The following is a 21,965-nucleotide window of genomic DNA, read 5'->3' on the forward strand; positions in this document are numbered from 1 at the left end:
CTGCACAGCAACAACGATCATGAGGACCTGCTGCAGGAGCAGATGGTTTGTGCAAAAGTTAGCCTGTGCTGTTGCCGTATTTTTAAAACAGTAAATACATAGAAAATTTATGAAACAGCTGCAAATAGCTTTTTTAAAATGCCTTTTAAAGCTTGCCTCACAGCAAGAGGTTTGAATCCACCATCTGGCTGGGCCCTATCTGGAGTTTGCATGTTCTCCTTGTGTCTGCATGAGTCTTCTCTGGTTAGTCCAACTTCCTCCCACAATCTACAGACATACATCTCGTGGGGTTAGGTTAACTGGTAGATTTCCATTATATCATGAATAAAAATGGGCATTTCCTTCAACTATAAAATGGAAAATTGTGTGCACTTACTATATGAGTACATATGCATGCTGCTCTATTGGTTAGTCAAAGATTTTACTCATATGTTGGGCTGCTACAGTTGCTAGGGAGTGTGATGATGTCAGAGGATGGGTGTCAGCTTCAATCAGGCATGATGAAAGTTTAGCATGATATGATTCTTTTATAAGGGCTTAGGTGCACAGCTCCTACAAATAGGTCATTTTACCCCATAAATAAGTGGTTGCAAGGGAACACAAGGTCCTAATATCTAATATAGATAAGAACCTTCCGGTTGTTTTCTGTGTTAGCCCTGCAACAGGCTGGCGACTTTAGTTTTGAGTTTACCAGTGTCACATCCGAGACCAGAATTTTTATTTTATTTCATCGGTCTCTAAAACAGTTTATAGTGTTGCTGTGCAGAACTTTGAATGGGGAGAGGATGACTCACTTTGTTAAATGCTTGTTGCCTTAAAATCTCAGAAGCAAGGAGAAGAATCTGAAAAATTGAGAGAGGGGCTTGTCTCTGCTTTTTCCCCTTCTGCCTAACACGACCTGCTACAGCACGGGTGTCAAATGTAAGGCCCGGGGGACAGAATAAGCACAGTCCACTGGACTGCTTTGGAAAATGCCAAGAAAGGCATACATTTTTTTCACAGGTTTTACAGCTTTTACCATTATTAGAGACCTCTTCCATTCATACACAAAAAGTTAAACAGTTAAACTGTATACAAATTTCAGTTTGTGTTGTTTTTTTTGACAATGGGTTCACAGTTTTGTTTTTTTGTTTTTTTAAAAAGGTACCTTTTTAGCTCCAGGATTAAATGTACAGTTAAACCTCTGCATAATGACAGAAAGGAGAATTTACCTGGTCTGGCTCACTTAAAATTAAAGTGGGCTGTATGTGGCCCACAATGTAACATGAATCCCTGTTCTACACCTGCAGAGATTCCTCTGGGCTTAAAGGGTGTTTTTAAAATCTCCTCAGTCTTGGAAAGTTCTTGCTTACAGAGCACCAGTGGGTTTCTCTCTTTAATATTGAAAGGTTTTTACCTTATGAACAGATGACTGTTATGAATTAGTAGTACATGAATATAGTTGAACTGAACTATTGTGCCACAAGAAAGTTGCAGTCAAAATCCAGGCTGCAAAGCAAGGTTTACATATAGAACAGGTCACTACCAAAGTAACATGCTACAATGCGCTACTGTTGTTTTGTATTGTTGATGTCAGTTCTATGTCTGAAAGATGACATGAAACTACTGATGTCGAGGAAGTATACTTTATTACCGGAAAGGCATTTCACCTCATAATTTCTCTAATTATGTACAGATATAGTTAATACTTTCTTCATGGGTTTTGACAAAGGCACTCACAATGCGTGTAACATGGGTATAAAACGAGGAACAGTCGTTAAGTGTTTTTTTTTTGTGTGCAAAATCTTGTAATAGTACATGTGTAAACAAACATGCATGGACATTAAAGGACGCAACAAATATTTCCAGAGAATTTACCCATACTCTAACTCAGAACAAAAATAAACACCTTCCACCTTCCAATTGTCGTTTGGCAGCATTAACCTTTGCAGCTCTAGGCGCGTCACCAGGTCTATCAAGTCACTTGGCAGTTTTAAAACATGGTATTTAGAAATATACATCACTACAGAAGGAATGCACGGTCAGCTGAGGCGTTCGAGGGATTGAAGAATACTGCTCTGGAAAAATCCTGTCTGCCCGCTGCTCTCCTGAGTAACGAGAACCCGCCCATCAAGTCGCGGTCTGTGGACGAGGACAAGCTCTCCTTGAAGCAGACTGAGCTCTGAGTCTGTTTGGGCTAAATGTGTCGCGGCAACTCTGTGTCTGTGGGGGGAAAAAAAATCAGTAATGACTTTCAAGTCTGTATGATCAATCACTGCTCCAAACCCATAAATCCAACATACCTACTTGGGCTGAACTGTGCTGACACAGCTGACAACGTCGGCTGTGAGGTTGTCGGCTTCTGGTTAGTATAAAAATCTGTCATGGCCGTTTCAAGCCCCTTCCGGAGAATAGGACCTTTTCCATCTTTGAGGATAATCCCAGGTCCGTCCCTTCCCAATGTGAGCGATGGGGCCCACACTTCTAAAGGAAGGGGCCCGGGTCGGCTGTTGGAGAGAACCTGATTTCCTGACGACCATGAGGCGGTCCGATGTCTTGGGGGAGGGGAGCCTTCATTTGTGACAAACCGCACAGACTTTGCCGGCTATGGAAATAAAACAAACTGTAAATCACACAAATAGTAGCGTGATTTAAGTGTGTGTATATATGTATATATATATATATATATATATATATGCAAAAGCAAGATCAACTTTAATGACACTGATTTCATAAGAATGGCATTACCTTCTCTGTACTGGTCTTGTGCATGTCAGGCTTTACTAGAATTGACTGAGGGGTAGTGCTGTCCCTGTCCTTCATGAACACAGCAGAAGAGGGCGCTGCTGGATCAGTCATCCAACCCAGCGGTACGTTAGCATTGGATACAAAGCTGCTGCCCTTCTTCCTCTGCAGAGCAGGCGAGTAGCCAGATGCCTGATGTTGTGCAAAGTGCTGCGAGTTGGAGGGAACGTGGGAACTGCCCATGTGGGACGTGCGATTTGAGCCTGAAAAAAAAAAAAAAAAAAAGATCGTCACATACCTGACAAAGTGCATAATTCAATCAAGCCAAGAGAGTGTGGTTGTTTGACACTCGCCTCTGTGTGGGTGAAAAATGCGCCTTACAGTCTCCCAACCCTGTGAATCCCCGTAGAAGGAAGGTTTTCCAATCCCAGTGGGCGACATTGCATGGTGTGCTCCGTTTGGCACAGATGGGATCTGTCCTGGTGAGTATATCGCTCCATCACCATTCACCTTATCAAGAGCAAGGAACACAGTAGGGTTCTTGGCAGCTGTGTGTTTCTTTGCAGATAAAGTGCTGTACTGCGAGGGCACATTAGGCGCTTTGGTCTCCAGCAGTCTGGCTGAGGTTCTGTATTTTGGGAACAAAAATATTAGTATAGTGATAGTGATGAATGTCTACTTTCACATTGTTGCTATATATGACAAAGAAAACAGCAGCAGGCCGTGACATGCAGCTTTATATTTCTGATTCATAAATAAGTGTACAAAATAGCTCATCTTCATGCCCACACTATGTTACTATCTGAACCCAAATAGCATTTAGCTCCCATTTCCTGCGGTCAGCGATCGCAACCTCTCACCTGAGCACAGGAGTGACGTAGTTGCCGGGAAGAATGCCCACTTTGCCTGTTCTCAGCGATAACCCACGCAGCCAGCCTTCTTTGAATGTTCCGTACACGCCGACCATCTCCCCTTTCCTCAGCTCCAGCTCCTCCGGCCGGCGTGGTTTGTAGGAGTAGAGGACGGCACACCTGAGAAGTCAAAAACAATATACATCCAGATTATTCAGCCCTTTTTTGGCCACATATAACTGTTTCTTATTCTATTCACACCTCATAGATGTGACATTATACATTATAATACCATTAACACACCATGACTTTTCAAAACAGTGACTCACACACTGATGGAGAGCTGCTGTGTGGAGGAGTTTTTGCCATCTGCAGAGGCAGAGGGCATCTGGGGGTTCATCAGAGCCATAGAGATGGTGGGCGGAGTCTCGCTGGTCATTTTCTTCTCGCTCTAAAATGGGATAAATTCAAAATTATCATATAGGAAGCAAAGGACACCTCATGGTACATCGTTTATTATTCATCCCGTAATCACAATCCCAGCAAACTTAACAGTGTGGGCCAACAGTGGGCAAGTGTGGGTGAACAGTGGGGCTGGATTTCTATGGGCAACCTAGAAATCCTATATAATGACCCCATAGGGCTAGAAGTGCTGTCGGCACCGTTTAGGCACTCCCAACTGGGGCCTGCTTGGGATAAGTGTGGGCTTGCCCTGCCAACACAGCCCCACAGTTCACCCACACCTACCCAATGTGAGCCCGCATAGGCATGTTTGTTGGCACATTAATAAGGAAATATCATACAGGGAAATGTGACCGTTATGGAGATACTTAAACGACAGACCATATTCTATTATGCGGTCAGAAATATGAGCCTGGGAAAAACCACCGATTCAAATTGGAAGTTAAACTGATCCTATTAAAATACTGCAAAAGAAGTCAATTAGTGAAAGAAATCAGGACCTATTCCATTTTCTAATCGTCTATGCAATGACCCCTATTGATAAAGAAGTCACTAAAAGTAGCAACATTCTGGTAATAATGTACCACAGAGCACATCTGGGCCCCAGTAGGACAGCCCACACTGTGTGGGCATACCGTGGGTACGATCAGGCCCACAATGGGCCCCACTGTGGGCCTCTCTTTGCCAAATTTCACACTGATACTGTGGATGTGTGGGTTTGCCCACAGCACCCCCCTCACATAGGCCCCAAAGAGGGCCGCTTGCTGGGATGGCTGTCTATACCGAATGCAATTTTAATTCACTGAACAGTTTAATGTCAACAATGTGGTAAAATGATCAGAAGAAGGATAATTTACTCGATTTTCTATTTTAGAATGTTTATTAACAGTACAAAAACTTCAGGATGCTGATTTTTTTAATGAACAATGGCAAACATGTAACATGATCAAAGCAAAGACGAACACTTTTAAAAGAATAAAGAGTTTTTATCTGCACAGACCCTGATCTCTGAATCTATTGTCTTAATTTCTTCTGATTTTGTTGTGGTCAGCGTGTAATCCTGACTAATAACAGCCAGAGTTTATAAGGATATAGCAGCCAGGTTACATTTCTGTCTCCAGCTCTCTGCTCTGCTAATCTGCGTCATGGATGTATAAAATAATGGACTCAAGAGGTGCACATCAGCATGTTTGTTTGACTGGCCACACACACGTTGGCTGCATTCACACAAAATTTTCCAAGGTAGTGCCTTTCTGCAGGGCTGTGCAGAGGTGTGGGCCCATTTATTTCTCATGCTTTAGAACGTTACAGCTACGATGCAATCAGGAAATAATGTTTGATTTTTCTAAATCTCTGCTTTGTTCTGCTCAACACCGCTCCCTCTTTCGCTCGCTCCCCTGTTGAGCCAGGGAGGAGAGGTTTAAATGTTGTTGTGTTGTTAAACAGCGGCCTACGCACTTTGCTTGTTATGCCTTTAAGACAGGCATAATGGCACGTGAGCCTTCTGATAATATAAAGCAGTATTATGTAACTTTTACACCTCCAACGCCTCATATTTGGGCACTACGTAATATGGATGAGAGGGTGTGAAGGTGCATTAACAAAGACCTGCTGCCATAGCTCACCACACACAAGGCTCTGCAGCAGGGGACCGATGTAAAAAGCTGAAGATATAAGAGCGTGCATGGAAGCAGGTGGCTATCAGCTGAGAACCTTTTACTCAGGCACCTTTCACTAAGTGGGGGAAAAAAAGTAGATCTGCATCACAAAAGTTGAGTGCACAACAGGAGCCGAGGATGTGTTGAGCTTTGTCCGACTGGCAGCCAAGCTGCTACTCTCTTTCTGCAAGCTGACACTCCTAACACTAATTTACCTGTTGTTGTGTATAGTAAATTGCTGGTTTGTATCTAATACACCAATACGCCGGCTATGTTAACTAAATTTCAACTCATTTGCCCAGACATTGGCAAATAAGTTGACATTTGGCGTATCAGTGGTGGATGTTTATCTCTTACGTCAAATCAGTTTGTGCCAAGTGTTCAAAGACAGTGTGATTAACATTCATGACTTTGGTATGTTGCCAGAATTTCACAATCTGTTCATTCCAAGAATGCAGCGCATTCAGTCTCTACATTTCTCCTCATTTCTTTAAGTTTCTCTTTTAATCTGTCACACGTTTGCACATAAGAAATGATTCATTGGATTTTCCTCTGAAATTCTTAGTCATACTTTGAAAAATGTAAACATAGACTTCTTTTGCAGTGTATCTTTACAGATCAAAGCTTGTCTACTTAAAGCTTAGAGCAAAGAATAGTTTACAGTGATGAAATCAGCAGGATGTGAGTCAAACAAGACTCAAATAAGGTGTGTTAGGTTAACCTTTATAAAGCCTGGCCTGTGTGCTGCTTTTTTCCCCTTTAATCAAACACATTAATCTTTCTTACTTAAAACAAAGATGCAGAAATAACATTGCTGCGCCCATCTTCTCTGCTGATTTCTGCTTGTATTTACAGCATCACCACTAAACTGCTGCTCGAAGCTTTAACGATAGCCTTTGGGCTCAGAGTTCCTGCTATTACAGTATGCGGCTGGATGTTGCAGCGCTCTCACACTCTGTAACTCAACAGCACAAAGACAGATGCATCTGACAGACGCATCCAGCACTGTAACCGCAGTCTCGCTTTTTTAAAGGCAGCGCTGTGAGGCAGAAGTAAAAAGTGTGAAAGTAAGGTTACGTGCACCGATTCCTGAGGACACGATAGACTTCCATCATATGTGAGAGGCCACGAATGAGCATCTCTGTCATAAAGAAAACAACCATGTTTTTAAATGAATGAAGAAGCAGTATACATTATATTTGGACAAAAAAAAAAAAAAGAAAGAAAAAAAAGATGCAAAGCACTGACAACAAAGAATAACTTAATGTCTTAAATTATTCATCTCTTTCATGACTTTGTGTCCTATTTCTATTCTTAGGTTTTTATTTTAGCCACAAAGAGCCGGCTTTATTTATACTGCAGTCACGCTATGGCCAGGTGCACTGACCCAGCAGCTGCAGCGGCTAAAGGATATTGAAGGATACTTACACAGAGAAACTAACTCTGATATTAGTCAGGCAGAAAATAAAGTCTTATTTAGAGTGAAAGGCTGGCCTGCTCCTACAGTCTGAATCCTGCTAGCACAAACACGCGCATTAATTTAACAGGATATTAATCTGCAGCTTTTTGCCAACATCCTTTGACCTCACATGAAGTGAGACAGTTTGTATGGATGCCCAAAAAGTGTAAAACTAAATAAATTAATGAGCTCTTGTGAAATATTATAATGAATAAATGTAAATAGTTCAGCAGTGAGGTTGCAGACGTAGAAATCACGTTCATATTTTTGACGGGGATATTGATAACGAGCTTTAATCTCATGACCATCCAAAGTAAGTATGAGCTACTGTGTGACTTTGTGAAATAACGTCAGTAAAGTCATCAGCCTTGTCTTAACAAAAAGCACATTTTATTACATTTTATTGCCATGTTGTGGAAAAGAACTACTCTGCCTTCAAATAGTGTTGTTACTATGGAAATACCTGAACTCCAGGTCACTTTGTAAGAATAATGAGGAAATTACTTCTGGAGCCCTTAAAAACAATATATTTTATTATATTAAAAAAGGCTTTTTGTTATATCTGCAACCTGTATCTTCTGAAATGATCATTTTACCGTCACAAAAGCAAACACTACCAACACCACGTCATAATGTGTGTCTAAAAATTATGATATGAGGTGAAAACATTCACAAAAGCAGGTGTTTTCAGTTATTATGGATAATTAAGACTTCTAGTCAAGCTGAAGCTGGTTAGCGGATATTACATGATGCTTAACTGTGATCAAAAGGTGCTAGGCCTGCACAGAATCAAAAAACCACCAAACAGCACATGACACGTTTGACTTCTATCCAGCTTGATCTCGAGTCACCGTGGCATCACGCCGACATCATCAGGAATTACCTCGCGGGATCACTTGCAGCTGCACTTTTCTGAGGTTGCTCTCCACTCACTGCAACCCCATGTCAAGGGCACGATAGAAGGCACAAGGCTTTTCCCTCATCCAACCAGCTCAGATGTGTGACGTTGTTACGTCTTCTGCGTCATTTTCAATATTAACATTTTATTTGTTAAAATTGCACTATTCAAGTCTATTTTTTTCCTGCTAAAAATTATTAATGAGGCCAAAATGAGATTCAAAACAACTGCAATTTATAATTAATTTAAAGAGACATAGAACTGTTGTTTAAACATGTGAAGACATAAGATCTGTGCAGACTGATTTCAAACCTCATTTGATTGATAGATTTGATTGATTTATTGGTCTTTGGATTTTATTTCGAGTGTTTGTTTATGAAGTTTATATGTATGACATGTTGGGAAGTATAAACCCTGTCAACTCATTATCATGGATATGTTCTCTTACATGTTTATGGTTATGGAAAAGTTTTTCAATTGGGTGAAAAGAAGAATAACCTTGAACGCAGCTTTTGTCCCCCACCCTAGTGTACTCACTAGCTTTCAATCACTTTACAGGTTCGGGATTTTATTCGAGTTCAGTTTTTAAGCTTATGTCTCCACCCTGGATGTGTTTAATGAAAACTCCAATCAGACAACGTAAATTAGCTGTGCAGAGGGATGAGTAAGCTGAATTTCAAACCGCCAGTTAGAGGGTGAGGCTGATTTATATTATTGACTAATCTCCCTTTTTAGTAACCAATTAATGCTTTGGTTTTTTTAAGCTAGAAAAAAAAAAAAAAAGAAAAAAAGAAAAAGGGGAAAAATGCCTCTTACAAATGTACAATTTGTTTTAGTCAAAGATTTCTGAATAATAGAGTAACAAATTTAGGAAATCAATGACGAGTGAAAAGAGGGGAAAAAAAACTTTGTGGAGAAAAATAGTATAACTTCCACGCACTGTCCCACTTACCATTATTTTTTATTCAACTGCAACGTGTCAGTCTGTGCAACCTTCGCCAGGTACAGAGAAAAAGTGTTCATGCAAACATTTGCACATATATACACATTCAGAGAGATTCAGCCAATTAGGGACTCCTCCATGTATTCTTTAGTCAACTGAGTGATGCACAGTGTTTTTAGGAAATGCAAACATCACAATTCAAACCACAAACACCACATACACCCCAAAAAAATAATATAATGGAGAAGCCACTACATAACATTGAGTGCAAGTTCATCATTCAGTCCTTTAGGTGACAATATCTGCGAGGTGAATGCCTCTCTTCTCTTCATTAACAAGTCATGGTTTCCACCCCTTGGAGGTACTGGAACATGCTCAGTGTCACAAAATCATAAAGATGCAGAGATCATGTGTCATATCATTAAAAAATGTGCTTCTACTGAATAATTTTGTCACATCGGTGAATCGCACTTTTATTGTTAACTTATTCTCCGTGTGGTTTTGCTGATATGTGCAAAACCACAAGGGCAATGTATCATTTATATATAATTTGAATAAATGCACATGTAGTCACACTTCTTATCGGAAATTTTTTTCTGGTATGCGACTGAAAAAAGTATGTAGTTTTACTAGTGTTGTGACACTGGACGCAGTGTCCACACCAGTAATTTCCATTTGCAAGGGCATTCAAAGGGGTCTGACACGGTGTTCTGGGAATCCATCCTACATCACAAGCCATCCTACCCATTGTTTCTGCGCATGTGTACAACACAAAACCCAAATTTACTTCCTTTTTTTTTTTTTAACCCATTGCCAATATTTCTTATGGTTATGGTTAGGGTTATGGTTTGGATTAGTCAGAAGTCACCATCAAATTATAATACGGGTAGGACGATTTGTGAAAGTAGAACGGTTTCTCAGAACAACGGCTGACTATCTCGTGTTTTAATGGAACCACGTTGTCCTTTAAATTTCGTTCTTATTTATATACAAACAAAGGTGGGAGATTTAAAATGGGATCTGATTTCAAAATTTGGCAGTGCTTAAAAAAAAAAAAAAAAAACAAAACAAAAAAAAACCTGACCTCCCTCACAGAAGAATAAGTAGTTACAGGTCAGTTCTCTATCCCTTGCAAGAATTTAGATTTTATCTCTATTGCTCTTTCAATAAAGTCCTCTGTGGTTTTGCACAGTTGGCGCAATCTAAAAACTGACTTTTAGGAAAGCCTTACTTAAGTAGGCACAAGTTGCTAATAATAATGTATGTCTATCAGTATCTTGTCGACATTCTTACACATAACCCATGTGTCAATGAAAATAAGTGTTGTACTCAAAAATAAACTGAAGGTTATTTTTAAATGTACAGGGGGGGCCATTTATATGGATACACCGTAATAACTTGTAAATAACTCATGAAAGAATAGAGTTACGTTGAAACCAAGCACACCATTGTTTTTCTTGTGACATTACCAGTAGCTTTGATGTGTCACATGGCCCTCTTCCTATTGAAAAAACAAAAGTTGTATCCAAGATGGCCGACTTCTAAATGGCCAACATGGTCACCACCCATCTTGAGGAGTTTGCCCCCTCACATATACTAATGTGCCACAAACAGGACTTTAATATCACCAACCATTCCCATTTTATTACGGTGTATCCATATAAATGGCCCACCCAGTATATTCAGATCCCCTTCATTTCCTTGAATGAATAATAACAGTAGAAGCAAAGCTGTAAATGTAAGAAGCTAAAACACATTTATGTCAAAATGAAGATTTAAAATAATTAATTCATACTTTCATGTAACTTCATCTAAACTAAGGTAATACCCTCCTTGCTGCATTAGCTTAACAATCTATTTTGCCTAAAATGCCACTAAGCTTTTGACCAGGTCACCTACAATCCATCATGTGTGACTAATCAAAATCTGAATTTAATTCGAGTTTCCCGTTTTGTACCTCTGCACAGTCAAACAGTGAACTAGATTACAGATCGACTGCAGTCGTACTCAAACACAAAGCCTCAAAGCTCTTCTGATCTGCGTTTACCTAAACTTTTATCTGTCTATTTTCGGTCTTTCATCTCCGATTAAGCTTGAGATTTGAAGAGAACCGTCTGCCACTTATCTTGCTTTTACTTTTAAATCTATGTTTTCTGTTTTCGGAAGCACTTTGTGACTCTGCACTTGAAAACTGCCGTATAAATAACTCAGCCTAATTATTTCTGCTCTTTTATGCAGTCACTTTGCAGGCTGACTGCATAACCGCTGATAAAAATTACAATGATGTCAGATATTCTGGTGAAGTATGATAGGGGAGTGAACTTTTTTTTCAAATTAATCCTAAAGTTTGCTCTTACATAACTGTGCAGATATTCACACTAATATGCATTATTTCATCCACAGTGGGAGGGAAGCTGCAAAATAAAAAAAAAAAGAAACAGGCGAGAGTCAGAGGTAAGAGCCGATGGGAAGCGGCACCAAGAATAGCACAAACATGCCGTCTTGGTCACTGGAGAGCTCAGCCTCAGCTTCAGGGACACGGCCCCTCCGCTCCCTTAAAAAGGGGGGAGTGTGTGGCTCGTCTGCCATTACAGGCTCGCTGATGTGAAAGGGAGCGTTACCTGCTTAGTGAAGAGGAAGGAGTTTGAAGGAAGGGCAGAGAGGGAGAGGGGTCTGTTATGTAAGCAACTTCACTAGTGACTCATCATCATCATCAGCATGAGAGCGATAAGCAGACACACTGAGGGACTCTCTGAGCCTCCCACTCTCCACATCTATTTCTCATTTTTTCCTCCTCCTTCTTCCCACTTCATGTGTTTTTTGTTTTCGCAGCCTGAAAATGTGTCGCGTTTCTCTCCCTCGCTCCATACCATTTTCTCGGACGCTCAGCTTTTCCTCTTCCTGCCTTACTGCCCCGTTTCCTCATTTCTTATCGTTCCCCTCTGCCTCCCTTCCTCTCCTGTTTCTCTCCAACCTGCATGAGGTTGAGCATTTCTGCGCTCTGACATGTGTAATTGCAGGGCAGAGCCGAGACGTTTGAAAGGAATCAAAGGAAATCGCTATTCTGAAGGGCAGGGAATTTGGCAGCGCGTTACATTATTAAGCCTTCCAGAGGCTTTCATGCCAGCACTGTACTCTTAGGCCCCGTGACTTGGTGCCACATCACCGCTGTTTTCTAATGTGAAATAACAGCACTATGTCCGGTTATTTACTCCAACGTGCTAATGATTTATAGGAGCTTTTGGGTCATTTCCCGAGTAAGTTTTAACACAAGCTTTCTCAGAAATGAACTCTTCTTGTCTTGGTTAAAGCTATGTGCAGGGACATGCTTACCAATCATGCCTCGCCCTGATATTGTTACACATTCTTCATAAAGTATGCAGCAGATATCATGTTAGTGCCGGAAAAGCTATGAACCCAATAGCCTGAAACACTAACGTTCCCAAACTCCAGCCTCACTAAACAATGAAACAGCAAAAATCTTCAGTTTCAAGACTGTTAATGACTTCTAGTCTTCTAGAGGTCATAATTAATTTAGACAGCAAAATTGACCTGCTTTCTTCTGTGCTCCCTCAGAGTTAAAAAAAAAATAACTTAATGAGTCATTTTAACAATCCCATCAAATCAGAAGAGATTTCCTCTTTTCTCTCCTGCTTGACAGTTCTCCCTGTGAGGATTCAAACTCGCACAACATCACAAACCACATGTCCCTGAGATGAAGAGAGAGAAAAAAGAAAACCCACCCTGTGGAACTATAATTCATCTCAGACGGGAAATCCTGGCTTTTGTCCCAGGACTCATGATTAAAGACCTCTCAAAAGTTACGGTCCACTCACCTCCACTCCTCACTTCTTTTGTTTCCCTTTCCCACATGTGTCTCGTCTTAATGAGAACCACTTAATCACAAGGGCGATCTCTCATTCTCACTCATTCCTGCAGCTTACAGTGTCACGGTTCCCTCCCTTAACCAGAGGCCAACTTGATCAGTGACTCAAATAAACACCTCTTATTATCGCACATAAAACCATTTCACCTTTTTGCCAACAGCATGTTTTCTGTTATAGCAAATCACTGCGAGCAAAGCCAAACCCAGCTTTAATTAAAAGATTAGAGCAGAGGTGGAGAAAAGAATAAATAAATAATAAGAGAGTTATGTGACTCACTTGTAACAGGTGTCTGTGCGAATCAGAGTGGCGTCTTCGCTGAGAGTTCACTCTGGAAGAATGAGAGTGGCCCCGGGTGGTAGTGGGCACAGAGAGGCGCTGCGTCTGACCCTGACGGTTGTAGCTGTTGAAGGTGTTGTTGTTGTCTTCTGTCTGATAAAAGTTGCTTCCTCCGGCTACGGGCTGTTTCCGTTGGTTGGAGAGGGGCAACGTGCTGATGACGGGCGTCTTAGCCGGGGCTTGAGGGACTCCGTAATGGGCAGTCCTACTGGATGCGTCAGTGGCCTTGTCTTTGCCCCCGCTCGAAGTCTGATGGTGAAATTCTGCTAGATCCCCCCCCCTCCGACTCTTTCCCTTCAGCAGTTTGGCAGCCACGGAGTTTGGCTGGAATAGGATGAATGCATAAAAACGAACCACAGTAAGAAACGTAACACAGGAAAATCCCCAGTCAAGAAAAACAATTCCTCTCAAACTTGCTCTAACCTGCGCCTGCCAACCTCTGCTCCTGCTGACCAGCTAAAAATCTGTCTAAATACACCCACTTATCACCGCTAGACTCACCCCTACAACTTGTTGGACAGGCAGGCAGCAGAGAGCGTGATAAGTACCAGCCAATAAGCCGGGCAGGGTTGGATACTGCTGAGAAATGAGCTGCGCAGACAGACAGGCAGGCAGACAGGCATTGGCAGGGTTAATGCTTTCACTCTCCACAGTGATGTGCTGTTATGCCACCCAAGCAGAGAAAGCATTACTGTGTCTTTACGCCTGGCTGCACGACACAGGAAGAGGCTGGCTCAGAAAGGAGAGGAGGAAAGTGGAAAGGAGAAAGATAAAGAGCATCACTGAAGCAGGGCTCGAGGAGAAGACATGGGTGACTGGGAGATAAAAGTATGCATGCATTAAAGAGAGGACTAATAAGAAGAGGGGGTATATTAGTGAGGAAATCACAACAAAGCAGATGACAAGTTAGGAAAGTAAACAGGAAGTGAATGAGGCATTGACCCCAGCGACTGATTGAACAAACACAGCCCCCCCTCCAGCATGGGTGAAGTTAATTCCTGGAGGCAGAAAGTGCAGAGGAAAACAAATGACAGTCAGCCAGCTAAGCAAGCCCCGTAACCCTGAGTAAGCCACATAGTCACAAACTAATGAGCAGCTGCAGACACAGCAGGGCTTCGCAGATTAGCTTTCTGCCTCAGCACTTTACAGAGCAGGAGTGACATTTACTGACAAATCAGAGATTTGAATGAAAAGCAAGTTAGCGTCCCGGCAGTGACCTGGAATTAATGGCATCCGGCGACGACATCTGCAGTTCAATTGATTACACTACCGGAGAAAAGTGGCTAACGGCAGGTGTCGACCTCGATCGCGCTGAAAAGGTCACAACTCACATCCAAGGAAGAAAAGAAACTCACCTCTGTAAACTGCTCAGGGCAGAATCCCACTTTCTCCCCCAGCTTGGCCTCGATCCAGTTTTCATCCGCCCGCCTGATGAAAGTAAGAATGTCTCCCTGTATGAAGTACAAAATAAATAACAGAGACTGAAAACCACACACAAGACGGGACACAAGATGGATTTAACAGAGTGCGCTTGCCCCAGAGACTGAGCACTCAGCTCGGAAACTCTGTGTTTCTCCACGAACATGTGACATAAGCTCCCTTTGTGTCTGCAGGCCTTGTCCTTTTCTGTGGCCAGCCTCTTAAAAAAAACCATTTGACCACCTAGATTGAGAAACAAAAGAGGCTCGGTTGAGGGCGTTTTAATGGAGGGCACAAAAGTACCCAGGCCCTTATATAACTGCCTCAGAAATCCAGGGTAAGTAAGAACTGCTGCAATGGAGGTCTGAGCCTCCGTTTCCACAAGTCTCAGTTTTCAGTCTCTGAAAACAGTGAAAAGAATAAAAGCGGTGATCCTTATGTAGCAGTCTTTGCTGGGGACTTCCTGCGCTCTTTGTATTCACAGATTGCTACAAACTCAGGTTTAATATAAAAGAAAGCAGGATTAAGTTCAAGGGGTTAAGCATCAATTCAAAACTGCTGTTTCCCTGCCATGACAGAAGATAAGTCAATACACCAGTTGAAAGGCTTCTAACATCCTAGCCGACGGCTAACTGACAGATCTGTCCTTTATGCATCTATGAAATCCAAACTGAAGCAAGTAGTCAAACCAGCAGCTAAAACTATGACCGTATGACTTTATCGGTGTCTCAGATCATTGTGGAGGAGTTTTGGTCCACTTTTTGTTTATGCACAGCTTCAGTTACTCTGTTGTAGATTTGCTGCTGTGCTTGCTGCTGTACTGTCCCATTTTCAGCCAAGCTTTAGCTGTCAGCCACATGGCCTCACATTACCTCTCCACCATCATCTTGACAGCTGGTATGAGGTGTTTGTGTTGATATGTTGTGTTTGGTTTCCAAACATGGTCCTGTGCATTATGACCAAACATCCACACACTGGTCTTCTGAACAAAGCATAAAGTCTTATGCTTTGTTCAGAAGCAACTTTGCAAACCTCAACTGTTTGGTAGGGTTCTTCTGGCAACCCTACCAAACAAGCCTAACTTGTTCAGTCTTTTCCTAATTGCATTGTGGAGTCTGAGATTTAGCTCTTGGGATTTTTTTTTTAGTTGTTTCCCTTGGGTGTAAAGTCCTGGAAAGGACTTTCTGTTAAACACACACCTGAATATATCAGACTATCAATGAATAAAGAGCATTTGACTATCAGCAAATGGCTGCTGCTTACACTCTCTGGACCAGATTTACTAATATGTTGCTCCATAAACTGGGTTTTGGTGTAAAAAAGGTGTTTACAGGGAGAACGCAGTAACAGATTTGCGACTGACGCTGTTAAACATGTGTGTCGCAAGGTGACCTCATAAGGTGCAAAACGTAAGAAGGAGAATATTTAAATCAAGCACAAAAACATTTACTGATATTTGCGACACACAATTTACTGCTAATTCTGCAGATATTTAAAGCATGTTCCATTTTTACCAGTTGATATTGAAATGAATCAACTGTGCCTGTGTTTAGAAAATAGCAAACACCTATCAGCGCTGTCTGGGGATTGAGCTCAAACGCTACTTTGCCCTGTTTAGTAAATCTGGCCCTTAATTCCTATGGAAGCATTACCGACTGCACGGACCCCTTTGAAAACTGTCTTTTTCCACATTACTGGGGAGCTTACTACTCTTTACTTCATAAAGAAATAAAATACAGGTGCTTTTTAGCCACAATAAATATGTGAAGTTTGGTCCATTTGTACCACCATGGTGGTCTGTAAACTTCAGTGCATGTGCGATAACTGAATTTCTAAAAACGAGGCTTATAGCATATTTTTTGCAGAGGAACCTTTATACTTTTTCCACTCTAGAGGTTCACTGAAGTAAAACCGATGCTATTTAAAAGGTTTAAAACTGTGCACACACAATGACCCCATGAACACTATATTGCCCTGCTGCACTAACAGTCTGAGTGGCTCACCTTGAGGAAGCTGAGAAAATATCTGCTGTCTTCCAGATTCATTTCTTCTGGTTTAAAGTCACACAGTGCTCTGCACAGAGCTGGTGCTTGGAGCTGCTGGAGGGGCTGCAGCTGAGGTGTCTGGCTGACGACCTGCTGAGCACTGACAGACGCACTGCTACTGTCGCCGGCGTGCCAGTTGTCATCCCCTTTGTGTTTTGGTGTGATAGCGTTACCAGCCGAGAGGAACAGCTCTCCTGACAGATCACCTCTGTGGCTATACACTGATGCTCTGTGAGCAGCCTAAAGTGTGGAAGAAAGTCAAATATCAGCTTCTTTATGTTTGAATAATTAAGATTTCTTACATAATGCAAGGTTTTAAAGATCCCACACTCTGCAATTTCATCTGTAAAAATCCCCGGCTCTGACACATTTTAAGAAAATAAGTGACAGTTGGTGTGTCTGCTTCACAAACACTCTGCATTTAATTTGTGCTTCATCTTGTAATAGGAGTTAGATTGTGGGATGACAAAACAATTTTGCGCTGAACCAGCACTGATGCACCACTGAGATATGAAGATGACTTTTATATGACACATCCTTTCTTTTTTTCCCCCTTTCAAGATTGTATCAAGTTTACACTTCAGTTTGGACTTTTTCGAAAACGGCACAAAAGCAGTTACGCTGCCTGAGAGGGCACAAAATCCGATTAATATGGACTTCAAGTCATACTTAAAGTAATAATTTCACAAGTCTCCTTGTGATTTCTGTAACTAAATGCAGGCTACACCCTGAGCTTCACTGATTATTACCAGTGGAAAATGTCATATGTGTAATTTGAATTGATGGTTTGGGGATTTCGTATCAAGTCTGTAGATAAAGTGTTTACATCCACTTTACGGCCAATCATCGTAGCATCGGGTTACAGTTAATCATCTGACACATACTGTATCCATGACAGCATTCGGAAGAAGCCAAAATGATCACTAACTCGGTTTAACGAAACAGGCTCAGCTTTCTGAACTGTGACTGAACTCAAATCAGGTTTCAAGTAGAATACTGAACTCTTCTAGTTTAGCTCGCACATATGAGAACGCAGATTTGTGGACTGTAAAGTTTTTGCAGAGGTGCATATAATACTACTAATTAAAAAAAAATGCATAAGAAATAGTCAGTTCACTGGGCTTTGTATAATTCCCTCTTCATCATCTTCTTCTGCCTATGGCAATCTCTAAATCTGCATGCTGAATTTGTTTTTCGTTTTTCATTTTGCACACAAATAAAACTGTCGTCCGATTTTTTCTGGTGGCACCCAAAAGCCTGCATCACTGCCAGAGAGCCAAAGTTGGAGGTCCAATTGGGTTCATAAAGTGGGAAAACACAGATTTTCTAAATTTACCACCACCACCACAGAAAACAGCAGACTTTCAGCATTAATTAAAAGGGTTTTACAAAAGCATTGCATTAACTGATTAATTTCACTGACTTTTCAGCTAAAAGTCTGAACTTTAGTCACATGATGATTGTTTGATTTCAGATCCACTGTGGTGATGTGCAGGGGCAAAAAGTGTATAATTGTCCAAAAAGGCTTATGGATCTAGCTGTATTCATGTGCACTTTACTTCACTTTCTGGCATATAGAACATTTTTTCCCCAACTTGTTCTACGGCTTGGCCCACCTTCCTAAGAATGCCCATCATTTGTCCCCTCAGGGGCATTGCTTTAAGTAGAAATATGTTTTCTTCTTTAAACGCTTCATTTCTTTATTTTTAATATATAAACACCAGAATGCTAGGAATATGAAGTACTCTGTTTTGCATGAGCCACAAACTTTCAGATGTATGGAGATTAGTCGAAAAATATCGCTTAGCTACTGTTGGAAATATAACCGAGCAGTAAACCACAGCTCTCCATCTAGTTGACACACATTATCATCTGGTTGGTTTTTCCCTCCTGTTGCCCTGCATGCGTGTGGGTGTATCACTCAGCAGCACTTCTATAGATTAATGGCATAAAGTGCTATCTGTTTTTCCCCCATCACTTGATAATTATAGTATTTTCTATAGTTTGCTTAAAGGATCTTATCTACATCCAAGATTGATATTCCATCATATTAAAAATCCCCAAAGTTCAAAGGTTAGGTAGTACAAGTGAAAGGGCAAACACTTGCATTTTTACTACTGTGTAAAACCCTTCAGCCTGTATAGTGTAGTGTAGTGTAGTGTTAATAACAAATAACTATACTTGTCAGTAGTGATGTGCAACACTTGAGTTTGGGTTTCACATATTAGTTTTTACAGTTCCACTTTGTTTCTCATATAGCTGTAGATGACTGGGCTGAGGCCTTACTCACCTCATTGTTCCCCTGCTTCTCTCTGTTTGGACTTTCCTGGTACTGCTTATCGTCCCTGGCTGTTAAGCTCTCACGGGACACGGGCACTGCATAGCGGGATTTCTGTGTGTTCTTGCTGGGGCCCGAGGGACCGTTGAGCCCCTCCAGGAGCCGCACCAGCAGGAGGTTTGTCGGCAGCTCCTCTGCGGTCCTGGCCGGGACAGGAGCGCGGCACTCAGGGCAAAATAGCTGGTACTGGTCAGCCTCGTGCCTCTGCAGGCAGGGCAGGCAGAAAGTGTGCTGGCAGGGAAGGACCTTGGCTGACGCATCCAGCTTCTCCAGACACAGAGGGCACTCCAGCAAGGCCATTAGAGCCAGCTCCTCCATTTTAAAACTGTTGTTTGAGAATAGGGCTTCTGGTACATCGGAAACACTGTAATCCACCATTCTGAGACAGAAACACAGAAAGGAATGAAAAGATGGTGTAGTGAAATAAGTTACTTCCACAACACAGTGAAGCAGTTACAACACGAGTGACCAATGTCCTCGCACATGACAGCCAGTAGAACTCCATGTCCCACCACATACCTCCAGACAGCTTTGATAAGGTCGAACTACAACCTAATAGAGCGCCCCACGCGCAGCTGCTCGCCCGCAGTGCTTTACACAGGTGTCATGTCGGCTCACCTGACTCCACAGGTAGGACAGAACCAGGAAATAACACAGTTCTTCCATATTTGTTTACAAGAAAAACCCTCAAAGAACAAAAAAAAAAACCCCACACGTGGTACTTACACGTTTGCTTCCTGCCAATCAGAGGGACAATCCATAAACTTCGACTATTTGGAAATGCGCAACTTCTTCCCCGCCGTCGTCGAGACGCGGTGCGCCGAGCACGGGGCACAAAGGGCGCATCAGCTTCACCTTAAACCCGTGCCAAATATCACGACGACATTAAAAAAAAACGCACCTGGAAGAATTCTACTCAAAACAAACTCCTTAAAATGTCCCAGCCGCCTTCGGGCGCATCCATCAGGAACTGTCTCGGGTTTCAGTGTCTTGACTAAGTTTAACCCTTTACAGCTGATCAGCTCGGCTACACCGTTCAGGGTAATGACACGGAATATTTCAAGGTGATGTCATGCAAAGGATTAAAATGGACGTTTAAAATCAAATCTCCTGTAAGACAAATGCTTTTTGCAATTCCTACATTTAAAAAAACATTTATTTATTTATATATTTATATATTTATTTTTTAACTGTATATGTTTTGCATAGTCTCAAACAAATCCTTAAAAACACTAAAATTAAACATGGCAGACATTGAAGCTTTTAATTATTTTTCCCTTCAAATGAACCGTCTGAGCATGCCCATCTTTATTGATTAAAACATGTATGAAACGGGGAATTTTGGGCATCATTTACAGCGCAGTCGTGTGACTTTGGCTCCCTCTGCTGGTGCATACACTCACCGCACTCCGCAGCAGTTTCTAAAGCCCCACAGCAGTGCACATCAGTTTGAATTGAGTAAAGGGAATATCAAGCATACCTGACATTCACCGGCACTCCTTTCCTCCACCACAATTTTGCCAAAAGGCATTTAAAGCAGTTCACAGTTAACATGTCGCACGACTTTTAATTGTTGCTCGGATTACAGCAGCACAGCCCAAACCCCAAATTCCCTTTCTTGCATCAAAGTGTTAAATAATTCACCAGTGTGGGCTGTGTACTGAAAGTTCAGGACATCAGTTTGAATTTTTTAAACAAACATGAATCTTTCATCTCTTTCCTCACGTCAGCAGAACTCGGGGAATTCTAAAAATGTACATATGGCTTTTACAGAGAGAGAGAGAAGAGGAGAAAGTGAGGGGGAGAGATTAGCCATGACTTATTTACATGCTCACCTCAGTGTTGATACAGGGCCTTCCTCCTAAGAACCTCATAAGTGTAGACATGAGGGGGGTCGAACTGCACTTGATTTTAGTTTATTTTTAGGTCTTTTTTTCCTTACTGGACTGAAACGTAACCTCCTGATGACTGTAACACTCTGGCGTGTGAGTGATTGATCTCCTGTAATCCTTTGAAAGATGGAGGAGGGAGTGTGTTTGTTTAGTTGTTCAGAGGGAGTCAGTACATAAGTGCTTATCAGCTCCTTACAGCCGACGATCAGTCTGGCCTCCACTGTGGAGCCTTGCATGTTGCAGGAGTGGGGATCATGTCTGATGGTTCTGATATATAGTCTATCTGATGGAGAGTTGAAGGATCTCCCCCGGGGACAGCTCTGAGCTGGCTGCCTTGTCTCTCAGAATATCATGGCTTGCCACGAGTTGCTGTATATAAAGTAGTGACTTCTTCTCCAGCTTTCATGTTTTATTTAAAAAGCTGTCTTGTTCAGAGAGCGCTGCTAACTCATTGAGTGTGATCTGCCTCAGCATTGCCTTCACCCCCTCGACTTCTTTTTTTGTTTCTCTCTTTCAGGCCTCTTTCTCCTCCTCTGTCTGCCGCTGTGTTTGATCATTTCGGTGTGGTACATGTGCAGATGTACTTCCAAATGCACGAGGATGTGTTTCAGCAGTTTCACTCGAAACAAGGCACCGGTAAAACTGCGTAATCCTCGCGCAGCAGTTCGGTGAGGATTAGCCACAAATCGAACAGCACTTTAGGTGCGTCACAGCCACATAATCAACTTCTTCCTTTCAGAGGGGAACTAATCCTCCACTCCAAACCTAGTGGCTCTCTTAGCTGCGGCAGTTCTCAGGTGCTGATTTGATGACTTATTTTTTGCTGTTTTTCCACTCTTTAATGAAAGATCCACGGACAGGGCGGGAACCGGCTCTTTTTCCCACGGAGTAACATGTGAGATGTGAGATGAGGCCGCCGGCTGTGTTTGGAGGAAAAACACAGTACTCCAGTCAGACTGGCTCAACCAGAATATCTGTAGTTTTTTCCGAGTCTGCATTTCTGTGTATGGCACACAGACACATCCTCCTTCTTTTATTCAGGTGCTCCCTTCA

General features: G+C 42.0%; 1 protein-coding gene across 4 annotated transcripts; it reads right to left on the reverse strand.

Annotated features, from left to right (window-relative positions):
* Positions 1-1,606: 1,606 nt before the first annotated feature.
* On the reverse strand, positions 1,607-20,059 carry sh3rf2 (SH3 domain containing ring finger 2). 4 transcript variants are annotated; one of them, XM_040016533.1, is made up of 11 exons: positions 19,747-20,058; positions 18,973-19,399; positions 16,641-16,922; positions 14,574-14,669; positions 13,159-13,542; positions 3,905-4,026; positions 3,585-3,755; positions 3,078-3,352; positions 2,728-2,987; positions 2,283-2,584; positions 1,607-2,202 (listed from the first exon to the last, which is right to left on the reverse strand). In XM_040016533.1, exons 1-11 carry the CDS (start codon positions 19,779-19,781, stop codon positions 2,022-2,024), a joined length of 2,535 nt encoding a protein of 844 aa, XP_039872467.1. In that variant the 5' UTR covers positions 19,782-20,058; the 3' UTR covers positions 1,607-2,021. The 4 variants fall into 4 exon arrangements, with proteins under 4 accessions (XP_039872467.1, XP_039872468.1, XP_039872470.1 ...); XM_040016534.1 differs by lacking the exon at positions 19,747-20,058 and adding an exon at positions 19,540-19,722; XM_040016535.1 differs by having other exon boundaries at positions 2,066-2,202; positions 2,287-2,584; positions 19,747-20,059.
* Positions 20,060-21,965: the final 1,906 nt, after the last annotated feature.

This window comes from Simochromis diagramma, unplaced genomic scaffold (assembly GCF_900408965.1).
Source record: "Simochromis diagramma unplaced genomic scaffold, fSimDia1.1 OVJJ01000685.1, whole genome shotgun sequence".
Lineage (NCBI taxonomy): Eukaryota > Metazoa > Chordata > Actinopteri > Cichliformes > Cichlidae > Simochromis > Simochromis diagramma.